The sequence below is a fragment of the Helianthus annuus genome, chromosome 5, assembly GCF_002127325.2.
Source record: "Helianthus annuus cultivar XRQ/B chromosome 5, HanXRQr2.0-SUNRISE, whole genome shotgun sequence".
Taxonomy (NCBI): domain Eukaryota; kingdom Viridiplantae; phylum Streptophyta; class Magnoliopsida; order Asterales; family Asteraceae; genus Helianthus; species Helianthus annuus.
This window is the reverse complement of record NC_035437.2, coordinates 172,251,893-172,276,976: the sequence shown is the minus strand read 5'-3', so window position 1 is coordinate 172,276,976 and position 25,084 is coordinate 172,251,893. Positions and strand designations below refer to the sequence as shown.

Genomic DNA, 25,084 nt, shown 5'->3' with positions numbered 1-25,084 from the left:
GAAAGATCGGTTTGAATAATCATTTCCAAAGCCCTAACCCTTATGGGCTTGATCCTCTCTTTTCGACTTAGGGCATCGGGGACCACATTCGCCTTCCCTGGATGATACTTAATCTCGCAGTCGTAACCATTCAACAGTTCTACCCATCATCTTTGCCTCATGTTCAACTCCTTTTGGTTGAATATATGTTGGAGGCTCTTGTGATCTGTGAAGATTGTGCACTTCGTACCATAAAGGTAGTGTCTCGAGATCTTTAAAGCAAAAACTACTGCACCTAGCTCCAAATCGTGTGTGGTATAGTTCTTTTCGTGTACCTTCAGTTGACGTGACGCGTAGGCAATAACCTTTTGGCGTTGCATCAACACACAACCCAATCCTTGACGCGATGCGTCGCAGTATACCACAAAATCATCTGTACCTTCCGGTAGAGCTAAGATTGGCGCGTTGCAAAGCTTATCTTTCAATATCTGAAATGCTTCCTCCTGTTTGATTCCCCAATCAAACTTCTTGTCCTTCTGCGTGAGGAGCGTTAATGGTTGGGCGATCTTTGAAAAGTTCTCAATGAACCTTCGATAATAGCCAGCCAAACCCAGGAATTGCCGAATCTCGGTTGGCGTTTTTGGCGTTTCCCAATCCTTGATCGCCTCTATCTTGGTGGGATCCACGTGGATTCCGTCGCCATTCACCACGTGCCCAAGGAATTGCACCTCTCGTAGCCAAAACTCACACTTAGAGAACTTGGCGTACAACTGTTCTTTCTTCAGCAGCTCCAGAATGGCTCTAAGATGCTGCTCGTGCTCAGCCTTCGTCTTTGAATAAATCAAAATATCATCGATGAATACAATCACGAACTTATCCAAGTACGGCTTACAAACTCGATTCATCAAATCCATGAATACTGCAGGTGCGTTTGTCAAGCCAAATGGCATAACGAGAAACTCGTAGTGTCCATATCGAGTTCTGAAGGCTGTCTTTGGGATACTCTCCTCCTGTATCCGTAACTGATGATATCCGGATCGAAGATCGATCTTTGAATAAAAGCTTGAACCTTGTAGTTGGTCGAACAGATCATCGATTCTTGGCAGGGGATACCTATTCTTGATTGTCAGGTTGTTCAACTCTCTGTAGTCAATGCACATACGGAAACTACCGTCCTTCTTCTTGACAAACAAAACTGGAGCTCCCCAAGGCGAGAAGCTTGGTCGGATAAATCCCTTGTCTAACAACTCTTGAAGTTGTGTCGACAGTTCCTGCATCTCAGACGGAGCAAGTCTGTAGGGTGCCTTAGCCACAGGCGCGGCGCCTGGAACTAAGTCGATGCGAAACTCCACTTGTCTCTGAGGCGGCAAGCCAGGCAAATCTTCTGGAAAGACTTCTGGATATTCCCTCACGACAGGGATGTCTTCAATCTTTGGCTCAGCAGCCTTCTTATCTACAATGTGTGCCAGAAAGGCAGCACATCCCTTCTGCAAACACTTTCTTGCCTTCAGGCAGCTAATAATCCTCAACGGCGTCTCACGCTTCTCTCCGTGAACAACAATGGTCTCACCATCATCGGTCGGGATACGAACGACCTTCTCATGACAAACTATCTCGGCCTTGTTACTCGATAACCAATCCATCCCTACTACCACGTCGAAGCTTCCCAACTGGACTGGTAGTAGATCTAGAGCGAACTCGCGCTCTCCCAATTCGATTACGCAGCCTCGAATCACTTCATTAGCTTCTACTAACTTCCCATTCGCTAACTCGATCGAGTACGGAGTATCTAATTTACTAGCGGCTAAACCAAGCATATTCTTAAATTCTAACGACACGAAGCTATAATCGGCGCCAGTATCAAATAAAACGGATGCATAGCGTTGGTTTACAAGGAACGTACCAGTGACAACATTGGGATCCTGGCGCGCTTCCCTTGCTTCTATGTTGAAAACCCTTCCGCGGGCTTGGTTCAATTCCGGGCAATTCCTTTTGTAGTGCCCAATGTCGCCGCAGTTAAAGCATCCGGGTCTCTGCCCATTTCCACCAACGTTTCCAGCTTGATTGTTTCCCTGATTTCGATTCATGGCGCCCGCTTGGTTTGCATGATTGACCTGATTCCCATCACCTCCATGGTTTCCTTGGGGGCGGTTCCCATTACCACCGCGATTATTCCTATTCCCAGATCCTCCTTGGCCTCCCCGGCCAGCACTAGCCCAACAAAAATCCTTCGTATGACCAGTCTTCCCACATGATTCACAAACTCTTAGCCTGCAACGACCAGAGTGATGTCGTTGGCATGAGTTGCACTTGGGTTGTGCACCCATATATCCCTTTCCTTTCTTCCTACCACCAGCTGTATCCTGAGCTGGCGCGTTATGCTCTCCTTTCTTAACCACCACTCCGGTGCCCTGCTTGAAGTTCGAAAACTTTCGTTTGTTACCACCTGACGACTCCACATGAGTCTCTTTCTTCTTGGGCTCAGCTTCATCAAACTTGTTCAAACGAATTGCCTCCTCGGTGAGAGCCACACTCAAATCAATGGCTTCAATGATAGTCGCAGGTTTGGAGGAAGTCACCATGCTTATGATTTGAGGAGCTAATCCCCAAATGAGGCGTTCGATTCTTTTGAACTCAGGAGTGACCATGTAGGGTACCACATGCGACAAGTCGTGGAACCTCTGAACATACTCCGCTATCTTAGGACCTTCCATTTTCAAATGCCAGAACTCGGTCTCCAATCTCTGAATTTCAGCGCGGGAACAGTACTTCTTGCGCATGAGTTCCTTCAGTTCAACCCAAGTCAGCGCGTAAGCAGCAGCTTCGCCAAGTGTCTGTACTTGTAGATTCCACCATGATAGGGCTCCATCCAAAAATAGCCCAGAGATATAAGTGACTTGTTGATCCAGCGCGCATTTGCTCATGCGAAGTACGGATTCGGTTTTCTCAGCCCAGCGGACGAAGGAGACAGCACCACCTGTGCCATCGAAGTTCATGGGCTTGCAGTCTAAGAACTGCTTGTAGGTGCACCCTGCACATACATTATAACATATGATTGGCATTAGCATTTCTGCTAAGGAAATCCATTTAGGTCATGGTATGTCTTAATGACTTAGGGTTACCATGAGGTGGATTGTTGTTGTTGCCAGTGTTGCCAGAGTTGCTTCCACTCATTCCTCCTTGAGAGGCAGCATATTGAGCAATAGCAGCAGCAATGACTTGCTGTAGTTCGTCCTGAGTCGTAGGCATTTGCTGTTGTTGTCGTCTTGGCGGCATCTTCTAAAGATGTGTTTACGTCGGTCAGGCCATAGTAACGCGTACGTATATAGTAATAGTAATAGCACATAACATCTCATGTTATCGATACTTCACAAATACTAATCACACAACATCCCATGTCACAAATATTATACACACAACATCCCATGTCATAAAAATGTAAATAAGCAATCAAGCGAATCAAATATGATGAGAATACTACGATTGCCATATATATCGAGACCACAACGTAAGTGTATCAGTACATCACTGTGTCATACAATCATCAATCAACTAGGGGCTACATCACCCCTGTCCAAAAGCTATATCAAATCAGTGTCAAATACATCAAGTATGTGTCAAAAGTCAGTATCATCATGTAGTCTCCAAAATGCTATGCAACCAAAAGCAATCGCGGTCCTCTCACCAACGTCTACACAAGCAGTACTGATGAGCTCTATACAGATGGCGGCGGAGGAGGGGGAAAGTAAGTGTAAAGCAAGCGACGTAACTGGAGCCAGTCCTCCTCCATAGCTTGCTGAGTACGGATGACAGAAGCAACCTGCTGCTCTAGTGTAAAGAGGCGAGCAGCATAATCTGGGGGTAATGATCGACATGGCTGAAGAGGAGAGTGTATCTGACCATGGCATGAACATGGTGGCAGCTGAGCTCTCTCGAGCTCCTGGAGACACTACGTATGTGACTCGTGCTGATGAACGAAGGACATCAAAACATCCTCTATAGTGTGTCCCACATGAAATGGATGGTAAGGATCAGTAGGTGGCATGACTGGTGGTGTCGACCAGAGTAAAGGCTCACTGGTGGGGTCAAATGGTGCCATATGAAACGGTGAAGTAGAGGGTGGAACAGATGACATCTGGGGCATGAAGGGGCTAGACATCGGTACGTGCCCAAAAGGATGGGCTGAAGAACCCTCTCCAGGCCTCGCTGGAGGTACAAACTGAGGAACCTGAAAAGTGAAATCAACAGGTCGTGTAACAGGGATCTGAGGGGGCAAAGGTGGAACGTTGATGTAGTGAGTGATACGATAAACGAAGATCAACACGTTGATTCTACGAATACCCGTGTGTCTCTTCCCCAACCCCCAAATTGCAACCCAAAGGCCACGGAATTTGAAGTGAAAAATAAGTTTTCTCAAAATTCAAGTCTGATTGTTTCATACACTAAAGGGACATATAAATAATGACAGAAATTCGAAACGGGCCTAAAAAAGACAACGGGCCAAACACAAGCCCAAAAACAAAATGCCCAAAATACTTGAAAAAACATAAAAATGGAAAAAACTAATAGAAATAAGCGTTTTCTCGGCTCGGACGATGACTCAAACCGCCATAGGCGGTTTGCAGCAAGATAGAGCTCGTTCTCCCGTTCGTTTTGACTGGTCACACGCCCCAAACGGACCCCCGAAGCCCAAGTTAGAGCCATTTCAGTGAAGCCCCTTTTGTGACCCGATCTTGGGCCTCCAAATACAGGATGGCCCGCTCTTCCACGCTTGGGCCCGCATCAAACGTCCTCATCAGCAGGTATCCAACCGTGCTGTGCATGCTCATCCGGTGGATCCATGTGGTCTGCAAACAGTGCGTGCTCAGGCTCAAGTGGAATGGGATCAAATGGGGGAGCAACGACAGGGTGAACCGGTGCAACGTGATCAACAGGATGGTCAACAGGTATATCAGCAACAAAAGGTGGAGGAACAACAGGATCGACAGCAACAACATGATCACCCTCCAGATGATCATCAACGGGCGGGTCAGCTAGAGCAGGCTCAACTGGGATGCCAACATGTACGGGGTCATGCTCGGGCATAGGATCTAGAGCAGCTGCCTGCTCAGGAGCCAAGGCAGGCTCATGGTCATCAAAAGCCATCTCGAAATCAAAATGGGATCAATAGGGTCAACTGGATCGGCGGGATCCTCCATGGGCTGGTCCATCGGGATAAACTCAATATCATGATCCAGATTAAATCCCGGAGGAAAGATGGGATCAGAATCCTCTATATCGTCATGCTCAAACGCAAAACTCGGGATAGGTGCAGCAGAGGATGCCTGGTCAGGATCCGAATCGTGTGCAAAGTGCTGTGCGCTCACCTCGTGAGAAGGTGCGGAAGCCACAGACTCAAAGGAGTCTGGGACCGGTGAATGTGCGGGTGAGTCCTCAGCAGGGGCATCAACGATCATCAGAAGATCGCCAGCAGGAAGTAGGGCTGCGTCCGGGATCTCATCCTCTATAGGCTCATCCTCAAACAGATCGATATCGCCGTCAGCCTCGGCGTCAAGTAGTAAGTCATATGCGGGATAAACGGCTAAAGGTATAGGAGCCGGAATCACAACTAGAGGTAGGTACTCAGCAGGGGGCCATCTGCAGGCTCATCAGCACCCTCGGGTAGTGCGAAGGGCTGGAAATCGTCGTCGTCCGTGCTGGTGGAATCAGATGTATGCACCTCATGCTCCGAAGATGGGAGGTCATCAGATACGATAGGTAGGGGTCTGGTGGTGTCCGAGTCACCTGTGCCTGGTGAGTCCATGTGTCTGTAACACCAACACAAATATGCACAAATAATCGGTCATACAATCAGGTAATCACATAAGTCACCAAGTAAAAATCACATAATTCTCCTAGTCCCACTAGCCTCCCAACCTCCCAGACTGTTCTTCCTAGTCCCACTAGCCAATTCTTCCAGCCTCCCAGACTGACTCCCTAGTCCCACTAGCCAATTCTCCCAGCCTCCCAGACTGACTCCCTAGTCCCACTAGCCAAATCTCCCAGCCTCCCAGACTGACTCCCTAGTCCCACTAGACAACTACCTCGATCCATTGGATTGAGCCTCGGCCTCCCAGGCCGAGCCTCAGCCTCCCAGACTGAGCCTAAAAATAATAAATAAAATGCGCTCAACATTTGTTTATAAAAAGGTTTTGGATCTGGACTTAAGTGGTATGCAGTAAAAATGTTTTCGTGAGAGCCCTAGTGATCATAGTCTAGACTCGAGAAGGAATCCTAGTTCGCTATGATCAGAGCTCTGATACCAAGCTGTCACACCCTGGCTTTGCGGAAGCGTGGTTAATTTGGTGTGACTTCTTAATACCATAGCTTAATCATAACCAAGCTATATGAATTAAAAATATGCAAGATCATCCATTAAAATAAAAATACCATAACATTGTCTTAACGGGATAACACCCTAACGACCATAAACTTGTTCACCAAACATTACAAATTCAATCTTAACATAAACATGATTCAAGGACTGTGACTTGTCCAGGAAAAAGTCACATTCCCCGAACCCTGGATAACCTCGGTGACTAATGCAGCGGGAAAAACATGCCATACCGTGCCAGATCTTTAATTCCCTGAAATACATGTAAGTTGAAAAATCAACAATAATGTTGAGCGAGTTCATGTGTAAGTGAGTAAATAAACCTTTGTCTTTATCAAAAATCCTGGTATGTAGCAAATAAGGAAAAAGAGATCACCAATGGTTTGCAAGGCCATTGATATGTGTGAAGTGCAAGTAGGAAGACTCAAACCTAGCGGATTTATGCGTCGGGCACTAAGTCACCCCGAGGTCCGTTATGCTGGACCTGGGGCTGGGCTCGCTACACCCAGATAGATCTACCGCTCCTGTCCCTCGGTCCTACCAAGAGGATTAATGGCCTCAAGTTTCCGCCTACCCACTCACATGATCTAAGTAGTAACCCTCCTTACGCTAACCATACCATGTAAAAAGTACTCATAATCATAGTAACATGTATTTCACCCCCGCAGTTTAGAAAACTGAAAACAGTTAAGAGAAAAAGGGGGACATGAACTCACAGTCAGTGCGTCTCTACCAAGTACTCCGAATGTCAGCTGTGCGACGACCTACATGTACTAATTCTATTAGACGGATGGCCGTGCCTTAGCTTTATAGTTTGGGTTTTTGGGAAATAGTTAGACAACTATTTCGTGTTTATATTTTGCATGTACTTGGTAGTTAATCTCCTTTCCAAGGATGGGGGATTTAATACATGTGCGTTCAATTTATAATATTAAGTCTCACTTAATATATCTTCATTCCAAATATAAATATTTTTCTCAAAAATATTATATTTCCATTTCACATAATACTTCCAAAATAATGCGTTGACAAAATACGCGTTCATGAATATTTCCGTATAATGCGTAAGTTACGTTTTAACGATTAAGTGGTAATAATAATTACCGTTGTAACTTATATGTTTATCGTGAAAGCGTTTGTATTATTTTGGATTTGTCAACGTTTGCAAATATTATTTTTACTCTAAAAATAATATTTGTGTATTTTCACAAAATAATCATAAACAGTGTTGTGAAAAATTATATTTACCAAATATATATTTATCACGTTTAGTTTTGTGAAAATCCCACCTCCGAATATTTGTAAATAAAGTCGTGGCGAAATATATTTTGAAAACATGTCGAAAATAATTCTAACACTTGTAAATAATTCTAAGTGTTAGGTTTTAGAAAAATTTCGCCAGAGTTTCCCCTGTAACTGGAGGTGGCCACGCTTTCAAGCGTATCATTTTCTTTTACAAAATCATTTCAACACTTCTTTAATCAATCAATCAATTTCCGACACATCAAACTAGTCGACAAGTATGTAAATCGTATAATCGCATGAACTTGTAGTTTTTCCGAAAACTATAGTGTAGATCCCGTTATATTTGGTGGATCTTTGTATAAAATAGTTTAATCCCGTAAAAACCTCGTTTTTAGAATAAATCATCCTTTACAACTTCCCGTCATCTTTCTCAAAGATTGTTATTTTGTCGAAACCTTTCATTTCACAAGTGTTTATACACTTGTGGTTTGTAAAAATCATATTTGTTAGTGTGTCATCCGACTTTTATAAAACATGATTTTCTCGACACTTGGTTCTACGAAAATACCACTTGCAGATACGTAGATCCGCTAGTTTTAAATACTATTTTACAAGTAAATAATACTTTTACACAAGTTCATGTTTCTCGTGTGGTAGAGTTTCACCTTTTAACCCTTGTACCGATAGAAACAAGCTTATGTCAAGATCTATGATCTTAACAAAGTCGGGTTAAACGATGATCCGAGCTACCACAACGTAGATCGGGCCTAAATAATCACCACTTTCAAGTACTACAACTTTTACACAAGTATTAAGCTTTTAACCAACTATATTCATGTTTTAGTAGACTTTAAAGATTCAAAATGCAAGTTTCCGAGTTTTAACCGTTACAAATCTTATTAACCACCTTAGAATGATCCGAGTATGAGTTTTAAGTGTTATACCTCTAGCTCGAGGCTAGGGAAGAATCTATGCGAAAATGTGGTGGATAAAAGCAAGATAACGAGGTCCTTTGCCTTCCGTTAGCTCCAAGACTCCTTATACGTGACCTTGAACACTTGTATGATGTTGGAGTGGAGATGACCAAACTCGAAAATGGGTGTGTAGGGGGTGGGGTGTTCGGCCGAGAGCTATGGCAAGGGGAAAGAGAGAGAGTTGTGGTGTTGAGTTATGAGAATGATCTTGTGTGTTTAAGCTAATACTTATAGGCAAAATCAAAGTGATTAACCCTTGGATCAAATGTCTTCTAGATTTGAGACAACATATATTATTATAATCAAAATGGTACTACACTTGGTCACAATGTGACCGATCGGCCCAGGGTGGGGGGGTTTCTAGTTCGATTTCAATCACATGGTTAGAGTTTAGTTATGTTAAACCAAGTTAGATTTAGGGTTAACTCGGTTAGTGGTGTGATGCGTTCTATAGCGGGTGTTAGGGTAATCAGGGACCCTAACTGGCTCAGAAAAAGACCAATAATATTTTTGGCAATATTTTTATGTTCCGGGTATAGTCCGGTTGTTCGGTTGGATAGTAATCCGTTAAAGTGCTTAAGTAAGCTTTTAAGTGTCGTAAATAATATTTTTAGTGACACAACTCATTTTGCAAAGTGTCAGGAATATTTTCCTCATGTTTTGGCACTTTATTAGTTAGCCAGAAGCTAGTATGTTATTAAAAGTGCTGTGGCTTGTGCTTAGAGTACGTTTTAGGCACATCCAGTTATTATATCTTATTCCTAGAGACGCAATTCTACAACTCTTGTATCCCTACACTCACTATGGGTGTAGTAAAATATTTCTGGCTCATACAGGCCCTTAGAGGCAGTGTCTGCCTGATGCTGGCTTTATCAGCATGTTCAATAGGTTATCCGTTCTAATGCTACTGTGCTTTAGTGCATCATGTTTGTCACTAAGGTTCAACTTGTAAGAAATGTAGTGACGGAAATCAAAGTATGATGCAGGAATATGCAAGTACTAGAAATCAAGTAGCAGTTTGTCAGAAATTTCAGTTTAGCACAGTAATTAAGCAGCAATTAATTATTAATTAAATCGTACGGATACCTGGTTTAGTGAGGGTTGTCACATGACCACTCCTGCTCCTCCTGACAGCAAGTCCCCAATCCAAGATACCTAACGACCTGCGAGCATGCAACACGTGTATCAGACAAAGCTGGCGAGTTCACAGTTTATGAAAACGTTTATTACCAAGTGCTTAAAACAGTTCATTAACAATTGTACAAGTAATATTGATAATATCTCGATACAGAACAAGACGGCTCCTGATGTATGTTTTGCCCTTTCCCCAGTGCTCCTATCAAAGCACTGGGCCCGACTGGGTAATTAGTTCACAACCGTCCTCCCCGGTACGGCGTGAGGGTGCCAAACCTAAGTAGCTACCAACTAATACCCCGTTACCTCCCCGGTAACAAAAGATGGGACTTAAGAATGATAGGGTGAGAATATTATCCAATATATACCAGTTTTTACCCAAAAGATTTATCCCTCTCCGGGATACCCACTGGCTGTCCCAACCACCGGGACGCATGCTCAAAAGTAGTGAACTCACCTTTGGTTTGCACGGTAAGGTTAGCGTATGTGTTCGAAATTTGATCAATCCAATCCTATTATGGTTTCAGTACCAGTCAGTTATTTATTCAAGTAGATCACATACTGTTATTACACAAATATGAATAAACCTAGCACGTATTGTCACACGAGTTACAACGAATGTTCCAGTTATACACATCTTAGCCACACCAACCCGTCCCTCCCCCAACCGGCCCAATCTAAACCGTACTCGGCCCAGCATCCGAATGATTTCCATCCGGATGGATTCCCATGCAGCCCATAACTTTGTAAATCGAAACCATCATGTGTTAAGCCCAACCCACTTGTTGGTTAACCGAACATATTTATGTCGCCCACAATCGATCATACCAACCCAATGGTATGGGACTATTGCTTGTGTCATTTCTTGCTATTTGGTCTACCACAGTTTACTGTACCCTATTCACATATATGACATACTGGCCGATCATCACTAACATGGATAGTCCACTTAAATGAGCATGAAATTTCAACACACATTTAACTAACACCAACATATAATATCACTGTTATGTTTCATGAACCCAACCAATGTACCCGACCCATAAAATCAGTCCAGCAGATCCGCTACTGGGCCTGATTCAGACCCTAAAACCAACATTTCGGACTCAATGTGAGCCTACATTTTCCACAGTTACATGCGGCCCAACCACAATCTTACCCATTAATTCTAATCGGTTCAGTAACAAACATCGATCCCACTAGTATGTACATAGATTGTTAATGTATTTGTTCCAAACCTATGTCATTATCATATGTTCGAGGTTTATATTAGTGATCCGATGATCGACTATCATACAACCTAACAAGTAATTCAATCGTTAACACTACATTGATTTGGACCGGATCCATAAAATATGCGAAACAGTTATTTGGCCCAAGTCTGGTAACAAGTTAAATCAATTGGGCCAAGTTCATCTGGTAACAAGTTAAATCAATTGTGGTCCTATAATACGTTACGGCCCAATCATAAGCCCAAGAAAGACACAAAACCGAAGACACTAACCTTGAAACCTCGGGTTGTCACAAACACAATGGTCGAATCCAATCGGTCAAGCGATAGGAAAATAAGAGGCATAAGCGATGCGGCCTGGCACCGCATCCTATGTGTGTCTCCTTACCTGGTCACCTGGTGTATGAAAATGGGTGCACAGCGATGCGGCCTCGCACCGCATCCTGTGAACATTTTCATCAATACAAGGGATCTGGACAACAGCAGCAGCACCACAAGTGGCGATGCGGCCTGGCACCGCATCCCGCAAACTTAGCCAGAGTGAGAACGCGGAAACAACGGTAGTTACTGCAGGCAGCGATGCGGCGCAGCACCGCATCCTGCCCACGAGGCAAGTGGGACTGACACCACAGAGCAAGTGGCACCAATGACAGTCGCCTGTCAGGCCATACGTAAGAGACAGACTGACACTGCAGTAGGACGTGGCTTCACCTCCACAACCGACAAGCCTGACACACCTGCATAAGGGCAGCACGTCGTCAGTCCGTCCATTCAACTCCTCCTTCACTCCTCGACTATAAATACCAACCCCAAACCAGGTTTGAGGTATCTTTTCACAACTCTCTCACTACTACTACTATCACACCTTGCTTCCCAAGCAAATTACTGATTCTCACGCCGGAGAGTGGTAACAAGGAGCACCCCCCACCCATCCTCCTTGTTACGAGTCACGGCTTGTTTCCTTGTGCATGAGATCAACCAGCGGACGATCTAGCCAGCGATCCTCGAGAGGAAGGGATTAACCCTTCTTGACGAGACCAGTGAGTTAATCCTGCCCGGTTAACTATTGTTTCATCACTACCTGGTTGTGATGATGGAGAATTCAAGGGGAATAATAATTTCAGGGTAAATGAGTGGTTTGGAACACCACCCTGTTTAATTAGGGTTTTGTTAAAAAGAGATGAGGTGGCTTGGTATCGTTGATTGTTTTAATTTGGTTATTTGGGTACTTTGGGTTGTCCTTTAGTACCCTTTTAATGTGCAAATGGTACGAATAAGTAGAGTAATTATGCTTAAGTTTAGTAAGTATTATGATACAATACTACAATTAACCTACTTGAAACATAATTACCGTAGTTACTATTTGTAATATTTACATATTAAAAGGTGTTTGTATTTAAATCTAACATTTTTGGAGCATCATTTTGAGGCAAGTTTTACATCAATGGACTCGTATCGTCGTTCTAATCGAAAGCCCTAAAAAGTCTGTTTGTAATTTAGAAAAAAAGCTTAACCCCGTTAAGTTTTTTTAACGGGGGACCATTGTAGGAAAAATAGGTGAAAGGTGGGACTGGTGGGAGGAATATTTTAAGGTGGGATTATTAATGGCCAATAAGGTTTATGTAGGATTATTACAGGCGTGCCATTTTAGCTATGATTTCAAACATTTGACATGAAACCCAAACATGCAAACTCACCTGAATAACCTATAATAGGGTGATGATATGGAAAAGGGGTTAATACATTTGATTACGATGACATGTGATATTGCTATATACATAACCAACATCGATAAACTAAACGCCAATTTAGAATCAAATTATAAAAAACGAAGATCTAAACTAAAAGATGAAAGAAACGTTGTTAATACCTTCGATTACGATGATATTTGATATTGCTCTGCCGATCGGTTGGGTTTAGGAGAGAAGACAATCATTAAGATGAATGTATTTTATGGATTTATGTGTTAATCATATTAGGAAAGTATTTTATTTAAACCGTGTCATGTGACCCACAACGAGTTTACCTTATTAGTAAGGAATAACAGAGTAGATAGATAGTATGTTATATTTAATGGTACTAAATAAAAGTCATATAAGTAATACACTTATTTATTTAGGCTCGTGACCGTAAGCTCCACAAAGAAAACTCGGGCTTAGACTCAGACTCAGACTCGTCAAACTTAATTTTAGGTTTGGACTAATTCAAGTTTTTTAAACGGGCCGGAACAAGAAAAAATAACCCACATACAAAAAATCTATAAAAACCCAAGTCATACATCAAGTAAATTCGGTTTTACTTTTACCACAGAGTTCATCAATATCTTGCAAGCGAAGCAAACGAGGAATTGTGGGTTTTCAATCAAGATTTCAACGACAAACTCCAAGCCCATTGAACAAGATGAAGATCACTGTAATGACCACCGATGAACAAATCATTACATTAGAAGTCGACCATAATGAATCTGTATGTAACCATTCATCGTTTCCTCATCAATTTCCCCCTTTTTTATCTTTATAATCTGAAATTTGAGTTGGGTTTTTCTTCACAGGTGGAAAATTTGAAAGCTTTGCTTGAAATAGAGGTGAGATTTTGATTTTATTTATTAGTTGTTAATAAAATTCAACTTGTTCTGTTATAAATTTGATGATTTTTGAATTTCAACTGGTTTTAGGGGGTGCTGCATTTATGATTGTTGGATTATTGTGGGTTTTTAAGCTGCTTGTTATGTGTTTTTAGTGTATTTCTAGAGTAAAATAAATTGATTTTGATTATATAGTTATTAAGGGATGATTTTATATGTAAATACCTAAATAAATCAAACACTATTGAAATCAAATTTTGAGATTTTATTTTGTTATATGGGATAATCAAAGAACTGTATTGTATATTGATTGTGTTCATAAAAGGGTTACATAGGTCTTTGTATATAGAGCTAGGGGTTGTTTGGCAACATCTGAATGGTTAAGTGCTGAACCAGTAAGATGTCTGAATCATTAAGTGTTGAACCAGTAAGAGGTCTGAACCACTAAGAGTCTGTAATGCTTAACCGTTCAGAGGCAAATGTCTGACCAATTCAGATTAGAGGTATTAACCATTCAGACTCTGTATAAATCTTAACTATTCAGAGGCAAATGTCTAAACCATTCAGACATCTGCTCGTGAAACAAACAGTCTGAACCATTAAGTGTTGAACCATTAAGAGCCTGTATAATGCTTAACCGTTCAGAGGCAAATGTCTGACCAATTCAGATTAGAGGTCTTAACTATTCAGACTTAGTATAATGCTTAACCATTCAGAGGCAAATGTCTGAACCATTCAGACACCTGCTCGTGAAACAAACAGTCTGAACCATTAAGTGCTGAACCAGTAAGAGGTCTGAACCATTAAGAGCCTCGTTAAGAGGTAAACAAACAGCCCCTTAGATATTACACAAAGATACCTTCGAATGTTAGAACATAGTAATACAGAAATAGTCTAGTAATCTGTTTTTCTTAGAGTAATCTATAAGAAACAAAAAAGGCCCTAGGTGTCCTGTTTATTTTCCAAACACACTAATTTTCGAAAATATCCAATCTTGACTTTCGCAAGTAATAACATTACACGGTGAGTATTTCTTTTTCATAATTTTCCTTCATATAGTCAATGTTTGGCGTGTTTACTATGAGCAGAGTCGAATCCCACTTCAACAACAACAACTGCTTCACAATGGAAAGGAGATGAAGAATTCTGCAACACTAAGTAGTTTGGGTGTTGTCGATGGAGATTTAGTGATGATGGTTTCCAACGCTTCTTCAACGTATGATTTTTGTTTGCATTTTGTTATCTTTAAGCTTTCGGTAAACAACAACCTAAGTAGTTAATGCGGTAAAATATCGGATATCGGTCAAGGACCGATATTTGAGATTTCGGTTATATCGGTGGGATATCGGTAATTTTAATATCATGCTAAATTTATATATATAGCAATTTCACACTAACAATTGTAACAAGTAAGAACTGACTAAGACTTTAAACACTAACATTTAACAGTAACAACTAACAACTAAGACTTAAGACACTAATAGCAGCAATAAGAAGAAAATGAACGGTAGAAATAAGAAGAATGGTACTGATATCGGGAAAATCGGTGATTTATCGATCAAATATCGGTCCTATATCGGTCAAATATCAGACAATATCGCTGATATTATCGGTACCGATATTCTAACCGATATTTTGTACCGCTATCTCGGCAAGGGACCGAAAACCAATATATCACTGACATATCGGTTGATATATCGGGATATTAACTACATAGACAACAACAAAGAACAACTTTCAAAATGGCAATCAAACAATTTTTTAAACTATGCAGTTAATGTGGTAAAATATCGGATATCGGTCAAGGACCGATATTTTGAGATATAGGTTATCTCGATGAGATATCAGTGGGATATCGGTAATTTTAATATCATGCAGAATTTATATAGCAATTTAAACAATTCAGTGATATATCGGTTATATCGGTCAAATATCAGTGATATATCGGTCAATATCGCCGATAATATCGGTACCGTTATCTGACACCGATGTTTTACATGGGGAGCGATAAACGATATATCACCGATATTAACCGCATAGCTTTTAAACAAAATTCCCTAATCAAGAAGAACACTACACCTTGTAAGAAGAATCAATAACGAGGTCTTCAAATTTCAGGGTTTCTAGTAATGAAGTATTGAATCCAGACGGTTCTGCAGTGAATCCAGCTGCGTTTCAGCAGCAAATCCGAAATAATTCGGATTTAATGGCCCAGTTGCTTCAGGTTGGATTATTTTTGTGACCCTTCAATTTTTTATATAAATTTGAGTTTCTAACGGTTGGATGTGAATGGCAGAGTGATCCTGAGTTGGCCCAAATCATTATCGGGAATGACCTAAATAAGTTGCAGGACTTATTAAGAAGACGACACAATCAGAGATCTGAATTACGCAGGCAACAAGAAGAAGAGATGGTAAGTTGAGCGGGTTGGGTTAGTGGTCAAATCGGTGTCATTCGGGTTGACCCAAATAACACTTTCTTGCCCATCTCATCTTTCTTTTAATTTACTGAATGTGTCAGGCATGAGCACAAAACAATTTTTTTTTTGAGTAAACTTCCGTTTTGCTCCCTGTGGTTTGGTCACTTTAACGGTTTTGCCCCAAACCTTTAAAAATAGCCATTTTACTCCCTGATGTTTTGGTTTTGTTGCCAGTTTGCTCCCTGCGGGGAGCAAAATGGAAAAACAAACAATTTGGATGGAGTTAGAGGCGGGGAGCAAACTGGCAAAAAACCAAAACATCAGGGAGTAAAATGGCTATTTTTAAAGGTTTGGAGCAAAACCGTTAAAGTGACCAAACCACAGGGAGCAAAATGGAAGTTTACTCTTTTTTTTTTTTGAAAAAAATAATCGATGCGTTAGTTTTGGCATTAAGAGAGTCAAAGTTAACTGGTTGGGGAACGGGTCAACACGGGCAATCTCTTGGTACGGGCTCAAATAGTCAAATGGGTCGGGTTTGGTTGGGTTGACCTAGCACACTTTTTTTCCTAAAATTTTAAATTTTTCTACAGATAAATTATATGATTTCAGTAATAATATACTTTTCTTAGAATGATTTAGGAGGTTCATGCACAAAAATTACACCTTGCTCGACTTCGACTCTTTTGAATATTTATATCTGAAACATAACTCGAATCGACCATTCGACCCACTTATACGTCAACAAGCCAAAACGGGTCAGGGTTGGATTAGTTCAGTAATAATTCAAATTTTAAACAAGAAAATTGTATTAGTTCAGTAATAATTCAAATTTAAACAAGAAAATTATGAGGTTCTATGCATAAAAATTTCACCTTGGGCCACTTTTGACCCGTTTGACCTGTTGACATTAAACATAACCCGAATCGCCCCATTTAAAGTTTGAACAAGTCGAAGTTTCCACTCGTAAGGAAAAGTAATGTCATTGTTGTTTATATCTAAGTTTGTATTTCAGCATTTTACATACGAGTTCCGTTCTAATTTGTTGTTTATCCAAACCGAAAGGCACTTCTGTATGCGGACCCTTTTGATGTGGAAGCACAAAAGAAAATTGAAGCTGCAATTCGACAGGTATAGGAACATTTTTCAATTGGAAAATTATTTATGTTTTGATATTCGGTATCTGTTTGCCGTTGCTGACACGCCTTTTGTAGTCATTGGGTCCCGTCGCAACGCGCGGGCGGAAAATAACTAGTTGGAAAACAAAAACAAATGTGTATAATAATTAATAATCTTAATGGTTCTTACTTTGGTGTCTTAATGGGTGCGCGTTATTTTACAGAAAGGTATTGATGAGAACTGGGCTGCTGCACTAGAACACAACCCTGAAGCTTTTGCAAGGGTGGTAAGTATTCTTTAGTATCGTAATTGTATATTTTAAAATTTTGAATTTTTTTTTAATCATGAACAACAATTTTTGGTTAAATTTTCAGGTCATGCTTTATGTTGACATGGAAGTTAACGGAGTTCCCATAAAGGTAACGATTATAAATAATGGCGACACCTCCATGCTTCTTATATATCCTTCTATAAGTTCAAAACTTTCACATATATCCTTATAGATTTCATAATATCATATTTGCATGTTAAGTCCATAAATAAAAGAGTAAATTACAAAAATCGTCCTTTATATATGTCACTTATTGCAAACTGTGTCCTTTATCTTCAATAACTACAGAAAACGTACTCGATGTTTGCAAACCCTTGCAAGTTATGTCCTTTAGCCCTAACTCAGTTAATTTTTGTGGTTAAATCTGACCAAATGGACCCCATATGAGGGGTCCATTTGGTCATATTTAACCACAAAAATACCCTCATGTGGGGTCTATTTGGTCAGATTTAACCACAAAAATTAACTGAGTTAGGGCTAAAGGACATAACTTGCAAGGGATTGCAAACATCGAGTATGTTTTCTGTATTTACTGAAGACAAAGGACACAGTTTGCAATAAGTGACATACATAAAGGACGATTTTTTGTAATTTACTCTAAATAAAATAGTTACTTATAACAACATGCTCACTGAATGAATGAAGTACACATTATGCGTTTAGATGAATCACCGTAATCATTTTCAGCAAAAAGTTATAAGTATTTTTTTTTAATTTTATTATAGAATGGATTAGTGTTATAGATTAAGTTTTTGCAAGGGTAAATGTAAAAATAATATTATGGAGTTTAGAAATATATATGAATTTTTGAACCTTTAGACGGATATCCGTATAACTATTTCTTCAATGTTGATATATTCATACAAGTATATTCAAAGAAATTATTAAGTGTGTATTGTTTCAATTCAGGCATTTGTTGATAGCGGGGCCCAATCAACCATAATATCAAAAAGTTGTGCAGAGCGTTTGGGGTACGAGCCCTTTTTTCATATTTTGGGATAGACTAGTTATACCTTTTGCATCCGTTTTACTTAGTGCTTACTGCTTGATCACCTTCACTGTTTCCACTTCTCATATTCCCTTGGAAATTGTTTACAAAATAATCAAATATTTTACTGTTTTTTTCCGTCCCTTTTAGATTGTTGAGGCTTTTAGACCAACGTTATAAGGGCATTGCTCATGGAGTTGGCCAATCAGAGATTCTTGGTAGGATACATGTTGCTCCAATTAAGGTAAATGTTGTTGATTTACTTTATTCATTTTACCTGTAAAGTGCCACATCAGATGCCACATGTGCAAAAATGCGTATGTGAAAAAATAACTAAAAGATAAATTTGTTAAGTTAATGAAGAATCATTAAATGTCACGTTACCCTCATTGTACCCCTATAATTAGTTAAATAATAATTAGTTAAAGAAGGTGGAAAAGCACGCGAAAGCTTGTGAGGATAATCAGCATGCCTTTGTCCCCCTGGCATTTGACACGTTCGGCTCCTTGGCGCCGGAGGCAGTTCGGTTCTTGTCTAGAGTTCAGCGTGTGGTCCACAACAACTTTTCGACCCCTCAGGGGCGAGGCTTTGTTTTTAGTAGATTAGGGTTTTCTATTCAGAAAGGGATGGCGGCGCAGTTTGTTGCTCGTCTACCTGCTATCCTTATGTAATTTGCCCTGATGATTGGAATGAAATAAAAATTTTCACCTTCTAAAAAAAAAAATTATTATTCTATATCTTGAATTGTTGCTAAATTTTTAATGTATCTGTTTATGACCGTCTAATGGATAACGGATTTCTTGTATTTATTTTTTTGTAGATCGGCAATAACTTCTATCCGTGTTCATTTGTTGTGCTGGATTCACCCAATATGGAATTCCTTTTCGGATTAGATATGCTTCGTAAGCACCAGGTAATTTCTTTCTTGACTTACTTAATATTTAATTCCATATAACATTGTCATTGATATATTGGTTTTTTCACAGTGCACAATTGATTTGAAAGATAATGTTTTGAGAGTTGGTGGAGGAGAGGTTGCGGTACCCTTTTTGCAAGGTTTGTTATTCTATCAATATAAAAAAGGAAAAAGTATATCGTACATTACGGCTTAATGTACTTCACGTACGACAACGTGCGTGATTTGTTCTATAACATGCGTGATTAATGTTTTCAATATGCGTGATTATTGTGTTTCAACATGCGTGATTTTGGATTTTTGAGTTATAACGTGCGTGATTTTAAAATGAACGTGCGTAATTACCTGTCGTACGTGATGTACGTTAAGCCGTAATGTACGTTAACCTTCCTCTATAAAAAATTGTTATAAAAGCGACTCTTAAATAATAACAAATGTCTCATACTACATATAACTAAAACACTTCTTGCCTATGCATTAGATGTGCCAAAACTCAAAACACAGTGTCGAATGTGTTAAAGCGTCGATTTCAAAAAAAAATATATTATATAAATTATTAATACATTAAATACAATTACGAAAAACTACATTATTGCATTAGGGTATGTGTAGTGGGGCGCCATCTCACCTCATAAAGCCCCATAAGGCCCTTGAACACCATTACGGGGGGCTTTATGAGGGCGCTATAAATGAAAATGGGGGTATGGCGCGATAATTTTCACGGCGTTTTGATTGTTTGCATTTTCCACTTTGATCCCTCATTTTACACTTTGGTCCCTGCATTAAAACACTTTGGTCCCTGCATTTTACACTTTGGTCCCTGCATTTTACACTTTGGTTATGATGAGGTAGGGGCTTCATGACTACGGGCTCTAGTGACATAACGCCCCATAAAGCCCCTGTGTGACGTGGCACGACACGTGTCGCATAACGCCCACAAAAGGGCTTTATGACTACACATGGCCTTAAGAGTGTAAATTTTAAATGAAGTAATTTAAAAGATTGTATGCATTAAATTACACTATTTAATGAATATTGACCTCTAAATGAGAACAAGTGTCATATCTTCTATTAGTGAAACAATCTTCTCATATGCAATAGAGGTGGCAAAATGAGTGGGTCGTGCCGGATTGACCCACAAACAATATTTTTTTTTGTTTTACAAACAAAATAATACATAATAAATGTGTTAAATATGATTGAGTAAATTACTTTTTGAGTCCTTGTGTTTTAGTGGTTTTAACCTTGAGTCCATTTTTTTTTAACAAAATTGGACTCAACATTATAAAATAAACAAAATTGGACTCAAAACGTTATAAAATGAACGGTTAGGGACTCAGGGCGTTAAAATTTTTTATTTTGGACTAAAACACAGGGACTCAAAAAGTAATTTACTCAATATGATTTAAAGAATATATCATTACAATAACAAGCTAGTTTTCTAAAAACAGTATTTATAATATAGTAATTATTTATAATATAGTACGCATTGCCTATACACTTTGGTTGATTTTCAACACATTCGACATGTGTCCTTTTTCAGCTATACGATATGTTTGAGATAAACATGATTACCATCTTTTTTTATAAATCTACAGAAAAGGACATCCCACGCCATTTTCTTGACGAGGAGAAGCAGTTAAAGGAAGCATCTAGCTCCGGAACTAGAGTAAGATATTAGTTTTCCATTTCTCATAATCATGACTTCAAACAAATATTTATCATTTTAAAAGGAATTCTAGTTCGGTGGTTATTTATCCAACAAAAAATCTTTATGCTTCGAGAAGTACCGTAAAAGTTGTAGGCTTTTAAGCTTTTTCTACCTTCAACTATCTTTTTTCACAATTTGGGCGATATAGTCATCTTATTTAGAGTAAACTTCCGTTTTGCTCCCAGTGGTTTGGTCACTTTAACGGTTTTGCTCCAAACCTTTAAAAATAGCCATTTTACTCCCTGATGTTTCGGTTTTTTTGCCAGTTTGCTCCCCGCCACTAACTCCATCCAAATTGTTTGTTTTTCCATTTTGCTCCCCGCAGGGAGCAAACTGGCAACAAAACCAAAACATCAGGGAGTAAAATGGCTATTTTTAAAGGTTTGGGGCAAAACCGTTAAAGTGACCAAACCACAGGGAGCAAAACGGAAGTTTACTCTCTTATTTATTTGTTTTTTAATTTTATTTTTTATTATATTTTAGGGTTCATCTGGATCAGCAGCAGAGAGGAGCAACACCATAACACCATCTGGGGGCCAATCTTCTGGTTAGTACACAAACACTTTAGAACTTAAAAAAAGTATCAAATTTCAGAATAGAGTAAACTGCCATTTTGGTCCCTGAGGTTTGGGCAGTTTTGCCACTTTAGTCCAAAACTTTCATTTTGGTCCCTGTGGTTTCAGTTTTGTGCCATTTTGGTCCAAAAGTGAATTCAGCTCATATTCCTCAACGCCATCGTCTCCGGCTACGGTGACGGAACAACATACGGAATCATGTTATCTAGAAGCCTCTGGCTCAACGATTAAGGTGCTGCCGACAACGAAACCCTAACCCTAGTGGTTTGAACTCTTCTTATTCCAGCGATGGCGGCTGGTAGTTTTCTAGGGTTCCGATCCGGTGGTGGGCGATGGCGGTTAGAGGTGGAGTGTTTCTGGTGGGCGATGGCTATTAGAGGTGGTGGTGGATGTTCTCCGGTTGGTGGTGGGTGTTTGTCTGTTTGATTAAGTTCTCTGTGTGTGTGGTGATAGCGTTTAGAGAGAGAGAGAGGGGAGAGAGAGACTGAGTTTCAGTTTTTATAATTTAATTTTATTAATTTTAATTGATAATCAGTTGTATTAAAACGTAAATGACTAAAATACCCCTGAGGAAAAGGACAAAAGTTGAGGGTTTAATTAGGGTAATCTGGTCTGTTTTCATTTTTGGACCAAAATGGCAACAAAACTGAAACCACAGGGACCCAATTGCAAAAAGTTTGAGATTTGGACTAAAGTGACAAAATTGACCAAACCACAGGGACCAAAATGGCAGTTTACTCGAATAGAGTAACTCCAAATATTAGTTTGTCACATTTGGACTAAAAATATAAAATCAAGCCTAATTTTTTGAAATTTTGTACCATGATACCGCATGATCGAAAGAAATGCTTTATATATTTCAATAGTAATGATTAACACTCATGTTTTGGTCATCCTGCAGGGTCTGCCCATGGTGGTCTCACTCATGTGAGTTTTGTTTATATACCTTTATTTATTGGCAAATGACATATACTAACAACTTACTTTCATTTATATCCTTCTTAAAGTTCAAAGTGTCATATATATTTGAGTAAATTACGATTTTGGGCTCTGTGGTTATATCACTTTTACCCTTTTAGCCCAAAAAGGAATCTTTTAACATCTGAGCCCCCAACGTCTTTTTTTCTAAACCTTTTGGCCCCCAACGTCTTTTTTTCTAACCCTTTTGGCCCCTAAAAGTAAATGGATGGGGTTAGTGTTAGGGGCCAAAAGGGTTAGAAAAAAAAGACGTCGGGGGCTCAGATGCTAAAAGATTCCTTTTTGGGCTAAAAGGGTAAAAGTGATATAACCACAGGGGCCAAAATCATAATTTACTCTATATATTATTTACACTTTAAAACACTAAATCTGACATCCTTACTCATTTCATAGTAAATCATATAAAACCAGTTACTTACAACGATATGTTTCACTGAATAAATGAATACACAAACAACATTAATCACGAATCGTTTTAGCGCATAATGCTCTCTTCGTTTATTCAGTGAAAGATGCTCTTATAAATCTATTGAATATTTTTGTAGGATTTTCCAAAGGTAAAATATAATACCACGAAATAATGGAAGGATATATAAAAGAGTGAATTTCAAAGATTGTCCTTTATCTTTATACCCATTTTCAAGCGTTGTCTTTTATGTTCAAAATTGACGAGTTTTGTCCTTTATGTTTTCATATAATACACGTTTTGTCCTTTAGGCCTAACCCAGATAGTTTTTTCAGTTAAATTTGGTCATGTGCTTTGCACATGAGGGCATTTTTGTCAATTCAAAGGTTGTAGAAGCTTTGAGCTGTAACTCTGCCGTTCAACTTACCTTTGAATTGACAAAAATGCCCTCATGTGCAAAGCATATGACCAAATTTAACTGAAAAAAAAACTAACTGAGTTAGGCCTAAAGGACAGAACGTGTATTATATGAAAACATAAAGGACAAAACTCGTCAATTTTGAACATAAAGGACAATGCCTGAAAATGGGTATAAAGATAAAGGACAATCCTTGAAATTCACTCTGTATAAAATTTTGAACTATTTTAAGGCGTACAAAGAAAAAAAAAGTTGCATAAAACATAACGCTTGTTAAAATACGTCGCTAGTATATGCTATTTGCCTTTACTTATATATATGATTAAGAAGTTATAATCAAATAACTTATGAATTGAAATGTGTGTATATGGTGTGAATATAGGGACCTGAATTTGAAGCCAAAATTGGGAAGTTAGTTGAGCTAGGGTTTAGTAGAGATGCAGTCATACAAGCTCTCAAGTTTTTTGATGGCAATGAAGAACAAGCAGCTGGATATCTTTTTGGGGGATAAATACCTCATTTAATTAACTTTTACATAATTTATAGTTTTTATGTACATTGTTCTTTTAAGTGTTAAGTCACATCTTATGTTCTTTAAGCTTATTTTAACTTGATAATCAACTTATGTTCTTTACTTTTCTTGTTCATGAAGATTGTTTATCTAAACTTTTGTCTGCTTATTGTAGTGTTGCATTCTGATTTGGAGATGTTCCATATCCAAGCTAGACTTAAAAGTTAAAACTAGGGTTGCAATTGAGCCGAGCCCAAGCTCGACCAGGCTCGAGCTCCATTAACTTATGAAAGCTCGAGCTCGGCTCGGTTCGTTGGTAGTTTCTCAAGCTTGGCTCGTTTGTTATCTATTAATTGTTATAATAACTAAAAGTAATATACTTGTTTAGGCATGAGATCTCTAAAAGTGAAGCTCGGTCTCGTTTACTGAACAAGCTTATTTTTTGGTCTAGGCTTGGCTTGGCCTGTAAACAAGTTTAAATAAACTCGGCTTGGCTCGGCCTGTAAACAAGTTTAAATAAGCCTGGCTCAGCTTGTTTACTTGACAACTTTAAATAAGAGGTAATTGTTATTAAATATTAATAAAAACTAATATTACGGTAAAGCTCGATAAGGCTCGACGAGCTTGACAGGCTCGAGCCTGGGCTCAATAAATAAACAAGCTTTATATTAGTCTCAAACTCGCGCTCGTTTACTGAACAAGCTTATTTTTTTGGTCCAGACTCAGCTTGGCTCGGCCTGTAAACAAGTTTAAATAAGCTCGGCTCGGCTCATTTACTTGACAACTTTAAGTAAGAGGTAACTGTTATTAAATAGTAATAAAAACTAATATTATGGTAAAGCTCGATAAGGCTCGACAAGCCTGACGGGCTTCACATGACAGGCTCGAGCTTTGGCTCAATAAATAAACAAGCTTTATATTAGTCTCAAGCTCGGCTCGGGCTTGATAAGGCTCGGCTCGTTTCAAGCTTTTTCTCAAGCAGCTCGATAGCCACTCGGCTCTTTGCACCCTTACAAACCGCTTTACATTACTTATTTTAAACTTTTCTTAATAGAACAGTAATTACATGATCAGATTCATGAAACAATTAGAAAGAGAAAATATTCAATATATCAATGAAATTCAAAATTCCTTACAAACCCAAAAAACTCCAAAGGATGCATAACATCAAAAACTCCTCATATATTTTTTTATT

General features: G+C 39.3%; 1 protein-coding gene across 1 annotated transcript; it reads left to right on the top strand.

Moving 5' to 3' along the window:
• The first annotated feature begins 13,185 nt into the window (after window positions 1-13,185).
• On the top strand, window positions 13,186-24,058 carry LOC110942153 (protein DNA-DAMAGE INDUCIBLE 1). Its single transcript, XM_022183883.2, has 16 exons — window positions 13,186-13,402; window positions 13,488-13,520; window positions 14,609-14,736; window positions 15,639-15,744; window positions 15,817-15,933; window positions 17,002-17,067; window positions 17,279-17,341; window positions 17,430-17,474; window positions 18,296-18,357; window positions 18,525-18,618; window positions 19,195-19,287; window positions 19,361-19,430; window positions 20,889-20,959; window positions 21,485-21,548; window positions 22,478-22,503; window positions 23,761-24,058. Exons 1-16 carry the CDS (start codon window positions 13,337-13,339, stop codon window positions 23,887-23,889), a joined length of 1,233 nt encoding a protein of 410 aa, XP_022039575.1. The 5' UTR covers window positions 13,186-13,336; the 3' UTR covers window positions 23,890-24,058.
• Window positions 24,059-25,084: the final 1,026 nt, after the last annotated feature.